Source organism: Corvus kubaryi, unplaced genomic scaffold, assembly GCF_017639235.1.
Source record: "Corvus kubaryi isolate FWS band 111438036 unplaced genomic scaffold, C.kubaryi_AGA036_p1.0 37398, whole genome shotgun sequence".
NCBI classification, from domain to species: domain Eukaryota; kingdom Metazoa; phylum Chordata; class Aves; order Passeriformes; family Corvidae; genus Corvus; species Corvus kubaryi.
This window is the reverse complement of record NW_024581137.1, coordinates 50,224,637-50,243,192: the sequence shown is the minus strand read 5'-3', so window position 1 is coordinate 50,243,192 and position 18,556 is coordinate 50,224,637. Positions and strand designations below refer to the sequence as shown.

Here is an 18,556-nt window from a genome sequence, read left to right as displayed (position 1 = left end):
TGTAGAATTTAACATATAATTTACAATTATATGCCTGCCAAATCAAGTTATTTGGACAAGTTTTTAAAACAGCTGATGATGTAATCCATCTGCATGTAACCTTGAATACTTCAGGCAGTTTAAGAAGGAACTTCATTGTGAACTATTTGGTCTTTTCCCCCTTGCTTTTTAAAGGAAGTTCTTTTGGCTGAGATGAAGGAAAATTAAAAAGAATGCTATTGACATAAAATATTAAAAGGCAAGCTTGCTGAAGCCAGCTTCAGAGCATTTTAACTTTTGCCTTTTAATTCCATTATGGGCAACATTTTGCCGGGCATTATCAGTGATGCAGAAGACTGTGCTCATAGGAAAGTTCTGCAATGCAAAGTATAAAATATGCTGATGATTTAACATGCACACCCCAGTGTACCCCACACAGGGGTCAAAAGCCAGAGTTCAGTTGGACTCACAAATATATCACCCTGAATCAAACAGAGCATCCCTAAATAGTAGCAGTCACTAACACACACTCATTACATTAATAAATTGCTCGCTAATGGGACCGGTGACAAGTAAGATGTGCACTTAGTGGCCCTGTTTGCCACCCGCTCCTGATGCCTGAATGCCCGCTTTTCTCTGGGTTATGTTCTAAAGTCTTCAAAGTGCATGAAGAAAATCTGCTCAGTGTTGTGAAATAAATCAAACAGTGTCTGCTGAAAATTCCTAAAACGCTTCTGCCCTAATCTCCTGGACCAGAGAGTGGGCTCACAGAATGCTAAACTTGCTTTTCAAAGAAGATCAAAGGAACGCCAGCAACAATTAAAAACAGGGGTACAGGTGCGCGCATGCGCCGGGGCTCCGCAGAGGCACCAAGAGCCTCCTTTTAGTCATCCCTGAATGCTAACGCTGACTTATCTAATCATTACACGTGTGGTTTGAAAGGACAGAAGATGTGTTTGTGAGGCACACAAAAACTGTCCGCCTTTATGTATAAAATGTAACATTTTACAAGACACATTTTTTCTATGAATTTTGAAAAGCTCCTCAGCTACTGTCTAATTAAACGACCCTGTAATTTTGTTGTTTAGTGCCTCAAAGATAAATGAACTTGCAATTGTGTATCTATCATTACTCCTGTTACTTAGTATTTCAGTAGGTTTCCCACATCCTACTTCAACATTTCGAGGGCCATCTGCTTGCCTTACCCAACACCTGAAGAACCAGGTTTGGCAGCTTATCAGGACCACTGCAGCGATTTAAACTGCCTGCTTCAACTTTTATACAGCACTGGTTGTCCTGCCTAAGACAGGTCCCTTCTTCATGCAGTTACACAAGAAACACTTGTGTTAGTAGCTAAGTGTAAGGAGTGCTCGTGCCTGAGGAAGGGTGATGTTGCATGACAAGTGCTACGCCTCCAGTACGGGGGGAGACTTAGCAGCCAACCTGCTATTCCCCTGATAATCTGGCTTGTCTGTTTTCCCCTTCTCAAGCTGGCATTTCACTGCACAAACCAGAAGGAGAAGAAAAAACCCCTCAACCCCCCCAAAAACAGCCATGGGAAAAAACTCTCCAAAGTTCACAGGATGAGTAAGGAAGGAGTAAAACCCTGAATGAACTCTCCTGGCTAAACTGGGTTACGATGAAAAACGCTTCTGCTAAATGCTGAAGATTTAGGTCAGTCTTGTTTATGTGAAGATATAAACCACTGACATTTTGAGAAGCATGCGAATCGAAGTGATATTTCAGTGTTCTCTCTGAATCACATTGGGCCACCAGGCCTCTTTATACTGACCAATTTCTCCCCCTTCAAATAAAAAAAAAATCTGAATTGTCACATCTGCTGTAAGCAGCAACACATGGGAGTACCATGCTCTAAAGCCTAGTGGCAGCAGTCCCTGAAATATTTCATATTTTTAAAAAACATCGAGTTAACTGAGTAGCTACTTGGGAAACATATAACAGAAGAGAACCAAGTAGGTACAATTTTGAAAGCTGCCTGCTTCTTTCCTTCCCCCAATAAAGGCTACATTATTCTCCTACAAGTATCGGAGAAGATAAGGAGAAAGATAGTGGATGCCTTTCTGAGACCTAATTGATGTTATCCAAAACATGCATCACACCAGATATCCATTACATTTAACACAGCTCTACATAAAGTGATTCTGACAATGCCAATAGGGCTCAATCCTATTTCTCTTCAAATCCATGTGAATAGTTTATTATATACAGATCCAGACTCAGTAATTCATTTTGATAAAATGCTACTTAGAAGCATCAAAACTGCCTGAGCATTTAGTCTGCCTATACCAGGGCTTCCTACTGCTGCCATTGAAACAAATGGCAGAATTCCCATGTACTTCCATGGAGGAGAGCCAAGCTCTTAGAAACCTTTGTATTTAAGGAAAAACATTTTTCCTCCCACTCATGACTACAGTTCCCCTGAAAACCCAATGGAAATGTTTAAGAAGTCAGGTGGTTAGGACTGGGCCCAGAGGTCAGGAACAAAGAATATTAATACAGTCTTGCTATTGAAAAACTGAGCAGCAACCTTGAAGCATTGTTGTTGTTTTTAAACAGAAAATGTCACTCTCAGATCTAAATATGAAGATTTAAAAATATATATAAAACTGTGAAGAAAAAATGAAGCACACATTTCATTTGGTGTCTGGATTACAGATTCTTATTAAACAAACTGAGCTCATTATAAAATCAATATCAACCACGACACTCCCAGGAGAAATGGCAAAAAAGGTCACTCCAAGAAATTCAAACAATTTTCCTGCTGGAAGGGCACGATTTTAATTACAGATACTATTAATTAGAGCTGTCAGTAGGAAGATTGTCCTGTTAATTATCACAAATTCAGTTTCAAGTGTGGTTTTGGAACCTGGAGGGCTTTTTTTAAAAAAAATTAAGAATTCTTATATTCACAATTAATGGGAGAAAAGCCTACCTATTGCTTCTTCACTTTAAATAAGCCAACAGCAACTTACCTATTAAAATCAAAGAAAAACATTTATGGCCACACTCTCATTGGCCAACAAAACTGATAAACTGCTGTTTCGTTCACACTTTATCCCAGAGAACACTCCATTTTTTTGTCTACTGGAAATGCTCTTGCTCTCACTCTGCCTTGCTTTGGAAGTCATTAAATGCAAAGATGTAATTTAATGATTTTTTAAAAAGTAAACATTACTTTTAAAGTGAAAACCAAAACCATTCCTGAAGATACTGATTGTTACAGAAACATTCTTATTTATTATTCTGTTCTTAATTCTCTCTAGACCCAGCCTGTGGAGATATACTTAATACATTACATCTTTAACATATAAGAGGTACAGACAGACCCAAACTTTGTCAGGAAATATGAGTTTATTCCCATATGACTCTCAGCTGCCAATTTGAATCTATCTCAGCTCCAGGATACAGAAAGGCCAGAATGTCTGATCCTAAGCAGAACAAGAAAGTAAAATAAAACTTGACAGGAAAGTGCCATTAGCAAGGCCCTATGGGTGCACAACAGACAGGGATACTACAGTGACAATGTTTACACATTCTCAGATTGTTTTTCCTGGTCACACTCCAAATATTTTCGGATAGCAGACCAGGGCTGTGTGGTATATGACCATAACACATGCATTACCACACCAATAGCACACCAAGAAATAAGTGCCATATGATCTAAAACAAACTTCAGGAAGATGTAGTGTCTCTCCACCCAACACTTTTGAAACTGAAAGAGAAAGCTTGAGATTTCTGATTTATTTCAGAGAAGCCGAGTGCAGTCCTCCAGCGTTACTGGGTACACATCTGCTATCATTGTTCTCCTAGAACCAGTCCTGGTTTACCTCCCATCTATCAGCATTAGATTTCATTTTATCTGAATAATGGCAGAAGGTGGCAACAGATCGGGTCAAAGGCTCTTTTCATATCAGACCCTGAAGAAGTCGATTACTCAAAAAGAGAGACATCTTCAGATAACCATGCAATCCATTCCTCATAAATGTTAAAGATTTTTCGTTATTAATAGTGGCAGGAGTGACAGATTATGGATATTAATGCTATTTTTCTGAGAATTTCAATGGCAAGGGCTGCTTTTCTTTTTTTTTCTTTCTTTTTTTTTTGTTTCTTTTTTTAATGTTTCTAATTAGGCACGAATTTACAGCAGCTACCAGAATAGCCAAGATTGATACCCAGTAGTAAAAAGCAGCTACCCGAATCCGCGGGACTATGACTGGAACGGGGGCGGGGGGGAAGCGTCGGAAACAAATCCACCCCCGCGACTCCCAACGCGAGAAGGGCCCCCCTCGGGGGTCTGCCGGACACCGGGGCCGGCCCGGAGCAAGCGAGCTTGGTCCTTACCTGGTAAGCAGCGGGCGCGTCGGAGCCGGCGTCAGCCCCCAGGGCTGAGAGCTTCTCCTTCAGGCGGTGGTGGGCGCGGTGGCGGAGGCAGTAGGCGACCCCCGACGCTGCCAGGACCCCGGCGATGCAGGCGAGGGAGAGGAGGGTGAGGAGAAGGAATTTCGCGGACTCGGCTTCTTCCCCGCGCTGCGCGAGCGGCGGGACGTTGCTTTTCTGCAGGGGAGGAGAGAGAGGCAGCGCCTCAGTTGCGCGGTCGCGGAGCAGCGCGGAGGGGGGATCCCGTCGGGGGGAACACCCGGCGGCGCTAACTTTGGGCCTGGGAAGGGAGGCAAACAGAGGGGCAGGACCGCTGCCATGCCTCGCTCCGTGCCCTCCCCTCCGGCGGCTCGCACGTAACTACCGAGAGGCGGAGGCGGACGCGCTGGATGAGCGCGAGCACCGCCGAGCGCCCCGCGGCTCCGAGCCCCCCTCGCACCGCATCGAGGGCCAAGGGCTGCGAGGGGCGCAGCAAGGGAAAATCCGGTACTGTTTTTTTTTTTCTTAGTGAAAAATAAAACACAGGGAAAGAAAAAAAAAAAGTAGGTGGCGATCCTTCCTTTTGTCTGTTGTAGAGGCAAGCGGCTTAAAAAAGCCCCGATAGTTCCAAACTCCTCCAGATTACTATTATTTTTGCAGCAATAGGACAGAATCCTTCTAGTGCATTTCACTTGTCTCCATGTGCTAAAAAGTTGTACAATAATTTCCCCTCATTAGCTTCATTATAAGCTATATTAGCAACAATTAAAAACGCAACATGAAAATGAAAAGACCAGGCGCGCAAATTGCAGCAAGACTCATTTGGCCTGCATTCCCCCTTTCACAATTACCAGGGAAATGAATTGAAAAGCACGCCCCTGCCTCAGTCCTGGTTGCTACAAGATGAGAACAATTAGCAAACTCCTTTCCACCACCTAATTTCTCGTGGTAACAAAATGGATTTTTCCCCATGAATGCCTAGCCGGCCTATTCATTATCTCTCCTCTATTAGTAATTTTCTGCTCCGTATTCAGCTAGCCAGCTCTTAATTTCCTCCTGTCTTGCAGTGTACACAGTGGCTCTTATGTCAGGCCCGGTCCATTTTTATCTTGTAATCATAAAGGCCACCAAAGCAATTATCGCTGTTCTTGACTGTAAAAGCTTGTCATTAATTAGCCTCCTTGCCTTCAGTGCTGCGGATTAGCCGGGGCTGAGTCTGAGTTAATGGAAATGCAGGTTCAGTCAGACTCCCGGATTTTCTTGCCTGGATGCGCCGCGCGGAGGAGGATTGCCGGTCCGTGCGCCCCGGCGGGGCGGCGGGGGGCGGGCACAGGGCTGGCCGCGGCCACCGGCCATGTGCCGCCCGCGTCCGCGCAGCCACCGCCGCGCCCGCCGCCTCTCCTCCCCTGCACGGCAGCCGGCCCCTCCTCCAAATCCCAACAGCCACCAGGAGGAGGGGGCTGCACCCCCACCCCGCCCCGGCCGCGGGGGGCTCCGGGGCCGCCTCCTCGCCACCGCCCCCGCGGCCCCAGCCGGGCACTGCCCCGGCTGCTCCGGGGGGAGCGCGCCCTCGGCCCGCACCGGGCGGGGGACACCGGGAGGGGCAGCACCGACGGCAGCCGCCGCGGTCTCGCTGCTCCCGCCGCCTCGGTCCCGGGGGGGTAAAGGGCTGCTGCGCTCTGCCATTAGCATCTCCCTGAAAGGCCCCGTCCCCTCGGGGCCAGGGGTCGCAATCTGCATCTCAATAGGCGGCTCCCGCCGAAGTGCCGGCGCCCCCTCCCCGAGCGCTGCGCCCCGGGACGTTAATCCTTCTCGCCGCGGTGTTTGGCCCCCCATCAGTCAGGCAGGGACAAGCCCCCCCGGACTCCCCCGCGGGCCGGCCCCGCTCATGGGGAGGCTCGGGCCGCCTCGGCCCCCGGGTGGGCGCAGGGGCACCGACGGGAGGAAGGAGGCTGGCGGGCAGTTTCGGGTACTGGTCCTAAGCCTTACTTCTCTGCTTTCTCTACCACGGTCTTAAACGATTTTCTTTCTCCGGATGCTGTGTGACGGAGCCGCACCAAGCACCCGGGAAAAGGGCTATGCGAGAGAAACGATGACAATGATGGGAGCAAAGTGCTGTCAAAAGCTCCGAGTAAACATGCAGAAGAAAAAGGGTGGCAGGGCTCTTTCTCCCACTGGAGTTAGAGCGATTTTAGATGTTGTTTCCGACTTTGCCAGGCAGTTTTTCCCGCAAAGCTGGGGCTGCCGTCCCCGGAGTTGGCTGCCCTTGACAAAAGAATTGCTCGACGAGCCCCCCCTACATACTCTCAGCGTACAGCTGCACTCGGTAGCCTGAAACACGGGGAAGAGTTAGAAACCTTCCGCGGGGTGTTCGGCATTGCTTACACCTCGGTAAGCGTCTGCCCTGGGGGAGTCAGCGTAGCCGTGTCCCTTGTGACAGGCTTCGGGTAGGCGAGGGCTTGCACAGCCCCTGCACGTCCAGGGGGGAGCGGCGCCCACGCCTGCCCCGACGCCCCGTGCCCTGGGAGGAGATGGAGGCCCCACGGCGGGAGGGCAGGGGCGAAGGGCCAAGGGGCACGGCCTCTCCCCGCTGCCCGGCGGCGCCCACCACGTCGGAACAGCCGAAAGGGAAGGGAGAGGGGCAGAGCCGCCGACCCTTCTCCCACTCCTTTCCTCCCTCCCACCTCACGGGGAGCAGCTCCAGAGCCACTGCCGTCGGGGCCCGGAAGACTCCCCTCTTCCCTCCCTGCCTGCGGGGGGCTGGTGCTTCGGGCCACCTCGGCCAGCCCCCAGGCCGCCCCCGGGGAACTCCGCGGGACCAGCGGCTGATGCCCCGCTCGCCGTCCCGCAGGAACCGCCGGGTGCGGCCGATGACAAAGTCCCACGGCCCGGCTCCGGCTCCGGCTCCAGCTCTGGGCCGCGCATCGGCGGCGTCCCCGGGCCCCGGCTGGGGACACCAGGAACCGCAGAGGGTAGCCGGGCCCGGTCCCCCCAGGTACGTCCCATCAGGACACAGCCCCCACTGTCCCCAAGGCAGTTGGAGAAACCTGCTGCCCTTTCATCCTGCTCGATGCCTGACCAAACATCACATTATGAAACGAGTAAAAATTAATCCGAACTCTTAGTTACCAGCTCCCTCCCTCCTCCCACCTCTCCCCCCAGCCGCCCCCGCTGCCTCTAGCCAGGAGCACAGATTTCCCCACCTCGCCTAACCCCCTGATTCTTCCCTGCAATAAGGCCCCAGCCTGAAACGGAGTCCAGGGTTAATTAGAGGCGTCCTGTCAGCCTTGACTTGAAATTGAAAGAAAAGTGTTTAAATATTTATGAATTTGACATTTACAGTCGGATGTCTTTTAAAGCAGAACACCTCTCCCTGTGCTGGTTGGGGCTGCCATGGTGCGTGTGCCATGGTGCGTGTGCCTGGGGTGGAAGGGGAACAATAGCTGTTGCATAACAAGAAAAACAAATTACCTCCCCACCCAAGGCTTAACAAATAAATAGACCACATAAATTACACGCAATTAAATATTAAACTCAGCTACGTGTAACTATGCATTTTTTAAACTTCATATAACAGAATATATTGACATTCCTCTGAATGATTTTCTCCTTCGAAAAGTGTGGAGTATCACAGGGTCCCAATGAAGGAAAAACAACTAATTTCTAAATGAATGGCTTAGAAAGTGAATCTGAATGAAGAGGTTTTGGAGGTGTTCATCCAGTCTTTACTTGCTTTGAAACAGCCTGACCTAGCTTAAATGCTAGAAGGCAGAGAACAACAGTGCACCTAACACACACACAGTGTTTACTTGAAGTACACTGTTTCTATGAGGGTCTGTGGATTTTTAAGAGGAAAGAAAAAAATACTTAGGGTCTGATCTCATGTAGGCTTTCCCAGTCCCTCGACAGAACACATTTGATATACACCCAAAAGTGACTCATTAACTAGAGCAGCCATAACACTGGAGTCACAAATCACTGTTCTAATCAAAGAGCAGCATCCCGTTCCGCGGTGTCATCCCATGATGCAGCAGAACAGTCGACATTTCAAACGAATTCCAGGCAAATGTCAGTAAATATTTAATGTACGCTTTCATGTAAATAAGTTCTCACACCTATGCTGGAAGTGTGGCAGAAAGTCTTTGTAAGAGCAGAGGAGCTCCCCATGCAGTGATGTGGAATCTCACCATCCAGATGCCCCAGCAGAATTACACTTCATTATTTACTTTAGGACACAGGGCATGATTCTGGTCCTTGCAAAACTCTAACTGAAGTTGAGGGTTTGTTTTGCTTCATAAATTTAAAAAGATTTAAAACCCAATTTGCCAGTTACTGCACCTGACCACTCTTCCAGTTAGCAATGGAAAAATCACTACAATTCATTTTTAAACAACTCAACATTATAATTTTTTGCAATTTTTGCATGCTTCGATTTTTACATTTATATAACAGTTTTGTTTCTCAACAATAATAAAAAAATAAGATTTCTTAGTAAATATGGGCAAAAAGAGGAACTTCAGAACATGATTTGTTTCAAAATATTAGAATGTTAAGAAACTCAAGAGGTGCTATTTTTAATTTGGAATTCACTATAGAATCTAATAAATGAGAGAAGTGAGGCGGAAATAATCATGTATTAATTCTGTGCATTACAAAATCTTTTCAGAAGCTATTATCAGAGCAAGAGGCATTGTGGTTTGGATTCAGGGTGGGAGAAATCCTTTGTGCAACTGAAAGCTATTGTTCCTCTGTGCAGATGAAATTGTACTTGCAAATATGCCATTCAAGGAGGGAAAAAAGTACCTAGGCAGAAAAAAAGAATTCTACAAGAAAACCATTAGTCTTAAAAATAAACTTCACTAAAATAAGTTTTGGTTCATTGTTTGTTTGTTTTCTAAGGAATATCCTGTGTTAACAGTTGCAGCCACTGACATTAAAAGAAAACATAAAGGATATGCGTATTATTTCCTTATATAGAAAGCATGAGGAAAGGGATGTGTGGGATCTGTGTACGTATCTATACATAGATATATGTATAATGTGTGTGTGTGTATGTGTTCATATATATATACACACATCAGTGTATATCTGCTCATTTATATAAATCTAAACTTAAATTCACATCTAGTAATTTCCCTCTCTCAGAGGTTATCTGAGACATAGGTTGATACACTCTGCTGGTTAAGTTTTGATAGGTTACTAGAAAACCAGAGAAACACTTTACGTCAGGAGGAGCCTGGCTACCGCAATCTGTCCCAGGAAAGCTACAGAGAAGATTTTCTACCTTTCATAAAGTAAGAAAACAAAACAGAAGGAAGGGAAAGCAGCATCTCCCTCAGTTTTGGTTGCTGCGTCTCCTCCCCTACTGTGCTCCCAGCCAGGTTAGGCTGGGGCAGCAGGGCCTGGGGATGTTCACCTTTTGTGCATGTAACACTCCTTGTGTTCAGCACTGCACTCCGAAGCTGTTTGGTCCAGACTACTTGTTGGTGTTTTAAGGTACAATCTTTAGAGTTACTAAGAGATTTCTGGGGCCACTACCTTCTGACTCCCTGCTCACACCCGCTCCTTCTCTCCCCAGAAAGCTCGCCTGATGCCAGGATCACTTTCAGCAAAATGTCAGTTCATCACCTGAAACGAGGTCAATTTAACGCTTTTACTCGAGAGGATGAAATCGGATGGGAAGGTACTTTTTGCTTCTTTTAGGGGTTGGAAAGATTAGACAAATCGACAAACACAAAAGGCAGATGGATTTCTGGGAACTGCAGCTTATTCAAATCACTGAGAAAGGTCACTGCAAGAGCCACAGATCTATTCATCTGTAGGAGTACAATGATCTTTCCACAACCTTCAACACCACAAAGCACTCTGGATCGTCTCTATACCTTTTAGTAGGATTAATACCATGAACAATGACTGAATACAATCAAGAATTCACTGAGTTCAAAGATCCCTTGATCAATGGCAGATATTTTCTTCTGGCTTCCTAAAGGCAAACAGAAGTGAAGTTTCTGGTTAGAGTTACAAGAAATTAGAGCTATTATTCTGAATCCCACTACAAGGTGATGCTGAAATGCCAGAACATCCAAGCACCCCAAAGAAGTTTGTGACATGGAAAGAATAAGGTTGTGAAAGAGGAAATTCAATGAGCTTCAAGATTTTCCTGAGGATCTGGGTATGTTTTGAAGTCGGCAATCAGATAAAGAGTAAAGCACAAAAGCCTACAGCATCACTGAGACACTGTAGGGATAACACACAACTCAGGAAACCGGACAGCCACATCCATGCCTGTGGAAGAGGTAGGTGAGTCGGAGACGGAGGAGCGTGGCCCATTCTGTCCGAAGCCGCACAGTGCACCTCTGAGGTGGCAGCAAGAAAAGGAGGGCGCGGAGACGGTGAAGAAACCACGGTGAAGAAACTTCGATTCCCGTCTCTAAGGACTCGGGGGCAGTTAGGGCAAAACAGCAGAGTGGGTGCACCAGGAAGCAGGTTTCCTCTGCAGCCCCAGGCTTTGCTAGCCAGAGTAAAACCGTGAAAGAGAGGGACTCAGCAGGTCTAAGTCACAGAGTGTCAGAGCCTGAGCCAAGGGGACGGTCAGCGATAGCCGAGCTTAATCAAGTATCTTCAGCTAGCAAGAGAAACACGAGCCGCAGCGCCAGCGCTGATCTAATGCTGATGCTGAAGGCACATAATTCAGGGATTAGATAAGGCGCCCTTACAGCCGAGTGCCAGCAAGCGAGCTGGCTCTCGGTAATGCTGGCAAGTGCTGGCGGATCCGTCGGTGCAGCAGCCGCCCCGTCTCGCAGGGAGCCGGGCCGGGCCCCGCGGCCGTCCCCGCCCGGGGATGGGGCTCCGCGGCCGCACGCCCGCACCCGCCGCGGGGTCCCGTCCTCGGGCCCCGAGCCGGGAACACGTCCTCGCCCCGCCGGGCCCGCTGCCCCCTCCGCCCCGCGCCTGCCCGACGGCCCCGCACCAGGGGCATCCCCGGGGCTTTGGCGGCCGCGCGGAGGCGAAGCGATCCCTCCGTCCGTCCGCGCTGCTCCGCGGAGACCCGGCCCGGCCCCGACCGGCGGCGGACGGCGGCAGCGGCTGCCCTCATCGCGGCCGCCCCCGCACCCCACGCCGCGCACAAGGCTCTCCCGAGTCCCGGCCGGGCCGCCTCGAGAGACGCGGGAGCTCCCCCCACCCCGTCCACCGCCGCATGTACCTGCTGCCGCCGTACCGGGACGGGCCCCTCTCTGCGAGGGCTCGGCGCACCTCGGCGGGCTCCAGCAATCCTCCTCCGGTGCCAAAACTTCCCCCTCTCCCCCCCCCGCCCCTCCTCAGCGCAGACAAAGGCGGCGGCCAGCACAGTCGCCCCTCGCAGTCCGCAGCCGCCTCCCGGCGCGGTGCGGTGGGGGCAGGCGGCGGCCCCGGGCGGCCCGGTGGTCCCCGCGGGGCGCGGGCGGAGGATGCCGGCGCGCCCCGGCGCTGCCCTCCTTATATCGGGCCGCTCGCAGCCCCTGCCGGCTGCCGCACATGGCCCATCCACCGGTTGCTATAGCGATGCCTCCCCTCCACATGTTGCTGGCAGCAATTGGCTAAGGAGGTCTGGGCTGTGCAGAAACCCTTCGCCGGAGTGCGGCGATGAATGGACACGGGCTGTGTCACTCATTTGGAAAAGCTGTTTGGGGTTTCTGTTGTGGATGTGCGGGTTTCTGTGGATTTTTTCCTTTTTTTTTCTTTTGGTTGATTTTTTTTTACGCGCACCCTCCCCCATCTTTTTTTATTTTCCTTTTTTTTTTTTTTTTGTGTCTCTCTTGCAAGATGGAATTGGAGGGTAGAACAATGACGGAAAGCCAAAAATAAAATCAAACAAGGACAGCAAGGAAAAGCTATAAATCATTTGCATCACAATATGGCAAAGGAGCTCACAATGCTTCTTCCTGAAAAGACTTTCCACCTTAAAAAAAATCCACACATTGCCAAGCAAAGGAGACCCAAACTTTCTCTCCTCTCGTCCTCGTTCTCCAAATGACACACGAAATTAGGAAGGAGGAGTGTGCTCCGACCAGCCCCGGGACAGTGACGAAATCCAGTTCGATAAATCGCGGCAGGCACTGCTCAGAGCCGGTGCGGGCGAGCGGGGCCGTGCGGTGCCCGGCGCCGCGCACCCGTAACTCCCAGTCAAAGCCACGCTCCCGCGCAGGTGCCCGGGGCAGCACCGACCCTTACAACGAAACGGACTCCGTAGCCTTCCCCACCTCCCTCAAATTCCCGCATGCCGCCGACAAACACGCTGCTGGGCACCCCCACAGCATCTGCCCACGAAGTGCCCCGGCTGAGAGAGCGGGACAAGAGCGGGCGGGGAACGGCAGGGGGGCTGCCGGCCGCGGGTGGCAGGGCCCTTCGATCCCCCTTCCCCCGCCGATGAAGAGCCCTCCCGCTTCCCTGTCCCCATTGTTTCCCGTTGTCACTGCGTCTGGGGATGGCAGGCAGGGCAGAGCTGGCTCTCCTCTGTCCGTGGAGGCGGGCAGTCCTTTCCCTTTCTCCTTCCTCTTGCCTTTCCCCTTTCCCTTCCCCTTCTCCTCCCAAGCCGTCCCGCCCCCACGCCGCCGCGGCCGCTGTGCCCCGGCCTGCCCCGGCCCGAGCGGCGGCAGCGCCGGCGGCTGCTCCCGGGCAGAACTGTCCTGAGCCGGGGCAGCTGCACACACCCCCCCTCGGAGTGCGACCCCCAGCCCCGCCCACCCCTTCCCCAGCCGCGGAGCGGCCCCGGCGGTGGGACGGTGCGGAGGAAGCAGTGTGCGGGATGGGATGGGATGGGATGGGATGGGATGGGATGGGATGGACAGGCCAGGCCGCCCTCTCCCCACACCCCTGCTATCCCGGCAGCCGTCGGGGGCTCGGCCACTGCCGCCTGCCCGGCCCCGGCGGGCTTTGCCTTCCTGGCTGGAGCGGGCGGCCCTGGCTCCCCGCGGCCGTCCCGGGAACACCGGAGCAGCGCCGTGGAGCAATTCCTTTTCCCACTTCCCCCCCCCGACAGCGTTCATCCTTCCAGCGCCCCTCAGCAGCCGGCACCTGGGTAAGGCATATGCACCTGTGCGGGGAGCCAAGGAAGGGCAAGGGCCGCATGAGCTCCCAGAGCATCCCCGCCCCGCCCCAGAGCGACACTTGACTTAAACTTGTAGGACAGCACCGAAATGTCATCACCATCCCCTGTACAGGGCCGTTCTGCCGTGTCCAGAAAGTGCAGAGCGGTTGTGCCGTGGGCTCACCCCCACTAACATCTCACCCACACTCAGCTCACCCACCCATTCCAGGGTGAGGAAGATGCTCTTTACATCACCACCGTTTCTGACAAGAAGGTTTCCGGGCAGGAGAGGAACTCCTCACCTGGCTTCTGCTCATGAAAATGCTTAATGTTCTCACAGATTAACACAACTTTGGCTTCTCTAAACATTTCCTCAGCCACGTTTGTAGTGCATGGTCTAAACGTACTGCTTTGTCAGTCTGTCAGCCTGAGAGGACCCCCTCCGTCTGATATTCTCCTGCCCCCAGAAGAGCCAGAGCATACATAATTTGCTCACTAACCTGCATTGTTTAAGTTGAAAGATAAATGAACCCGCCAGGAGATTTCATTAAAAGGACACGTGTGTTTGCATATTGATCCTTCTAATGAACTGTCTGAAACTGATAAATACTTCCATTAGCTTTGTAGTTTGTATTTTGTATTTAAAAATATATTCATTAACATTTCTTGGGGAAATATTGCATCTTTTCAGAACTGTCAGTTCTGAATGGGTTGAACATGAATTTGACTGGCCAAGTGTCAAGAGACAGCAAAATACTAGTTAAAACACATATTTTTTTTAACAGTGAGATTTTGAGAAATTTGTGGTGAAATTTAAAATAATTTTCATGTTTACCTAATTTTCATTACTTTTATCACATTCTAAATATGACCTTTGAAGCAATGGCAAATACTTGTGAGGGTTATGTCACAGGGAGAAATTATTTAAACATAGATTGTTTAACGCGTTATTCATTAAAAATGTAGAAGGTGTTTAGAGACAGAAGAAATAATTTTCAATTGTTTACTAATTTTGAATTCAAAATCAGTTTTTAAAGTATCTATAGAACTGCTGCTCACATAATTGCGAACTGACTTACTGATAAATTTTCTCATACGATTTAATTATTTTAAATTTGGGAAAACAAAAAAACCCTGACATCAGCAGCACTTCATTAAAAATTTTGTAGAAAGTTTCATGTATTTTTCTCAGAAAAAAAGTTGACATTGAAAGTCTAAATGACTTTGAGACAGTTTCTTTGGGTTTAGCGCATCTAAAAATACCGGTATTTTGAAGATTCACATTAACATTCATCCAAATTCAAGAGCTGTATTTGAACTATGCCTAAACTCAAAATATTCTAAATCTTGCAATTTCAGTGAGAATGATGCTGAAACGTATTTCCATTTTGCACAGAACAAAACTCTTGCCTGAGAACCACCAATGTTTGTCAGGACTCCCTAAAAATCTCTTCTTCATAACTGGGCACTGAAAACCACACTGACCATTTTGACTTGATTTCTGACTACAGATCTGTCTGCACTTCTAAGTGTAGCCACTTCTTTCGGCAAATGCACGTACAATGTACAGCATGAAATAGATTTTCATTCTTTTAAAGCATGTATGATAAAGCTAAAACACCATTTAATCTCATTTCTTGTTTTGTTTATCAGTTATCCTTTGGAGCCTTGCTCATTAAATACAGATCCGAATATGTCGTAGAGGATTTTCCACAGATTTTCTGTTCATGTGGATCTTAAAATCAAAGTTGAATTTCCTTCACTCCTATGAACAAAACATCTTTTTCAAATATTAACTTCCTATACCACATGCATTTAAATTACTTTAGGAATACAAGTATTAAGAAAGAGGCAGAACTCCCATGTCTTGAAAACACCACACCTTTCTTATAAATAAAACCAATGCCTAGGACCATAATTTAAAAGTAGAGTTAGCAGGATTTTAACCACTGGACTCCATTGAGTTTTTATGTCTTATCTTCTCATGCTCATCTGTGACGATCAACAACAGACACATTCTACTTCCAAGTAAATTCTAGAGCTCTTAGCTTTATTAAGAAAATTATTTCTTTCTGGCTAAGATTTGAATCTAATTAATCTGTCTTGCAGTTTAAAAATGATAACTAAATTCAAGCTGCATACTATTCTTCAGAGACAGCTTAAAATATTAATTAAGTAAAGAGCACATTTTCCATTTATTTTAATTACATTAATACAGTTTCAATAAATAAAATAGTTCTATGCTTCATCAAAACAAACTCGGATGCAAATTTTCCTCTGTTCACATTGGCCCTCTTCACTGTTTATTTTTAAATAGGAAAGAGATGCAGAAATGTTTGGGGGTTCCCATTAGTGAAATGAGGTCCAATAGTCTGAAAAGGTCAGTTCAGTCTTCCAGGAGACTGATGTAGCCCTGTAAAAGTGGCATTCTGATAATGTATTGCTTATAAAGGTAATCAGTGAGATAAAACTGGATGCATTTATAGACATTTTTAAACAAATGAAGATTTTACTTTATTACATTTTCCCAGGTAACTTAGAAAAACCCAAAGCTATTAGATCTCTCTGATCCACTTGCCTGTGATGCTTACTGATCCACAGACAAAATATTACAAGACCAGTGGATGAATTGCATTTTTAATATTCAATTTAATTAAAGCTGACATGTTCTAGATTTGCAGGTGCACCCATTTCTTGAGATAAAGCACAGGACAAGACAGAAGAGTCTTGTTAGTAGCTATGTCAAAAAAGAAAAAGTGTCATTCTACCTAATTCAGTAATAATTCTATCCTTCAAATATTTGAGCAGCAGCATCAGCTGAAGGAAAACTAAATATTGAAGACAAAGTTTCAAAATACCTTAGGAGTCACAGCAGGTGTTTTGAAACATGTCCTTCACACAGAATGTTTTGAGTGTCTTTCTAGGGCCCAATTCTGCCCCCTCCATTCTAGGAAATCAAATATAAATCAACAGAACCAATCTGAATAGCACCTGGAACACAGTAGCAAATGTTTTCAGAGTGAGGCTTTATGTAAATTGGTATTCCACAAAAAATAATAAAATTGCACTACTGAAACTTTAATTCCATTGTGATTAGGTTTATATCCATAGAATAGAGATAAAATATTAATCTAACTTTTAACATGAGACTAAATACTATTATTATGAAAGCCTGGTTAAGAAGCTTCTATAAAAATGCCAACTTAAAACATGTTTAATGGCAAAACATGATGAGAATTGCACGATTTTACACTGTGATCCTGTTGTAACAAAATGTGGCTATCACTGAAATGCTGGACTCCTTTTATGCATCTGTACTGTATGTGCCAGGAATTCAGAGAACTGTGAGGTACCAGTTTTCTCTACTGTAACATCAGCAGATTAGTTTGTTAAAGTGCTATTTTGGAAAGGGTGTTTGTTTCTTCTTTCCTGAGATGAAAACAAACTAGTACAGTTTAACTATGAAAAAGTATTTTCAGAATAGTAGCTAGTACTGCAAATCTGAAGGAGATCTGAAATCAAGATGTGTTTTTTCTGCCTTTGACACAGGTATTGTTCTTTCTATCTTATCTCCTAATACTGGTAGCCTCAGGACAAACATAGATTATGTTAGAAAATTGTCCTTCATTATATTGATCGAAATTCACTTCCATCTTACCTCAATCTGTTGTTAGAACATTTTTATTAGCTTTAAATTGTTTGCATTATAAATTTAAATTAATAAAATGCTTTTATAAATAGTTTAAAGTTCTGAAGCAGACGGTTTACAAAGTTCTTGTGTGCTTCATACAGGCCCAGTGAGTTTCTTTTGGCACCAATCTTCCATTTCTGACTGCAGAGAATGACCATCTCTGTGGAATACTCAGCAATGCCTTCGATGAAGACGGATGGATACAGCATTTAAACTCATACACAAAGTTTTGTGGAAAGTCAGAATTGCAGAGCACTGTCTGGCCAACTGAAGTTCATGTACTGGTAGTACTCCACTTTATTTTAGATTTCCAGTTGCTGCTACCATTGCTTTAGTGTCCCTGATAAGAGCCTTGCTTTTATGTTGTGACACACAGAAGCAGTGGAAGCCTGAGCAGCGTTAGGAATATTACCAGGAATACTGGTCCTGGAGCTGGGCTTCAATGGATAACTTGGCAAAGATGGAAGACATCCAGTAAAATCCTAAATGTACTTTCACTGTATCTAATAAAGACACCACCTCCACCCACACCCCACTTCCCTATTTTAGAAAGCAATTTACCAGGGTTTTCCTCTTTTTCTCCTCCTACTGAAGAAATGACAAAATGTCCCTTCTTCATTGGAAGCAGGCCCTTAGCCAGTAAAGCAAGTGGGCACTATGTCTGTGGCATTTGTAATATAACTAGAATCCTGAAAATATGAACACTTACCAAAAAGGGAAGGAAGATCCTGACACTTATAGGAAGGAGGATAGAGACTAGGTAACTTTCAGAAAGTCCCTTTCTTCTCTGAGTCATACAAGCATTTGAGAACATTGAAAAATATTGCCTTTTCTGGCTACAGAGAAAAAGGTGACTGCATCAGTTTAAGCAAACACAAGCTATAAAATCTAGATAAATAATCATGTGTGATATCATGCTAATGATAGTGTGCTAGCATGAATGTGTCACACAGTCATTTTAAAAATATGTGTTTTAAATATGTATCATCAGATTACATACAAAATCAGAAAAGTTGTTAAAAAAGCACCTATTCTATGTTTTCCACTTAGTGTGGCATGCACACACCTTCCCAGCAGATTTTTTCAACTGATTTCAAAACAGAATTCAGATTTAGAATTCCAGTTAAACCAGTAAGACTTTAGAGTCACTGACACAGGTATGTCAATCCCCAGTAGATGTAGGTATGGTCCCTGAGCTTTACCTGGACTCAGACACTTGGTGCTTGAAGTGATTATCATGAAGTCTCATTCTTTTAAATGGAAGAAGAAGAATGATGGTGCTGATTTATATGAGCAGAAGCTTTCATCCTCAGAAGTGGTCTTACAAGTGACACCAAGAGTTCCATCACTGTATTCCCCTAACTTCGTCAGAGTTTCAGAAGGGCAGAGAGTGGAGTGGTCATGTCCGAGCTTGATAAGACGTGCACTGACAAGCCTCTCAT

General features: G+C 46.8%; 1 protein-coding gene across 4 annotated transcripts in view; it reads right to left on the bottom strand.

Annotated features, from left to right (window-relative positions):
- PTPRN2 (protein tyrosine phosphatase receptor type N2) overlaps positions 1-18,556 on the bottom strand; it is a 654,654-nt gene that overhangs the window by 101,741 nt on the left and 534,357 nt on the right. For 3 of the 4 annotated variants that reach the window (XM_042044446.1, XM_042044448.1, XM_042044449.1), the window contains one exon: positions 4,342-4,554. The exons of the other annotated variant lie outside the window; for it this stretch is intronic. In XM_042044446.1, coding sequence (XP_041900380.1) covers positions 4,342-4,554 — 213 coding nt within the window. The remainder of the gene's footprint in view (positions 1-4,341; positions 4,555-18,556) is intronic. 4 annotated transcript variants of the gene reach the window in all.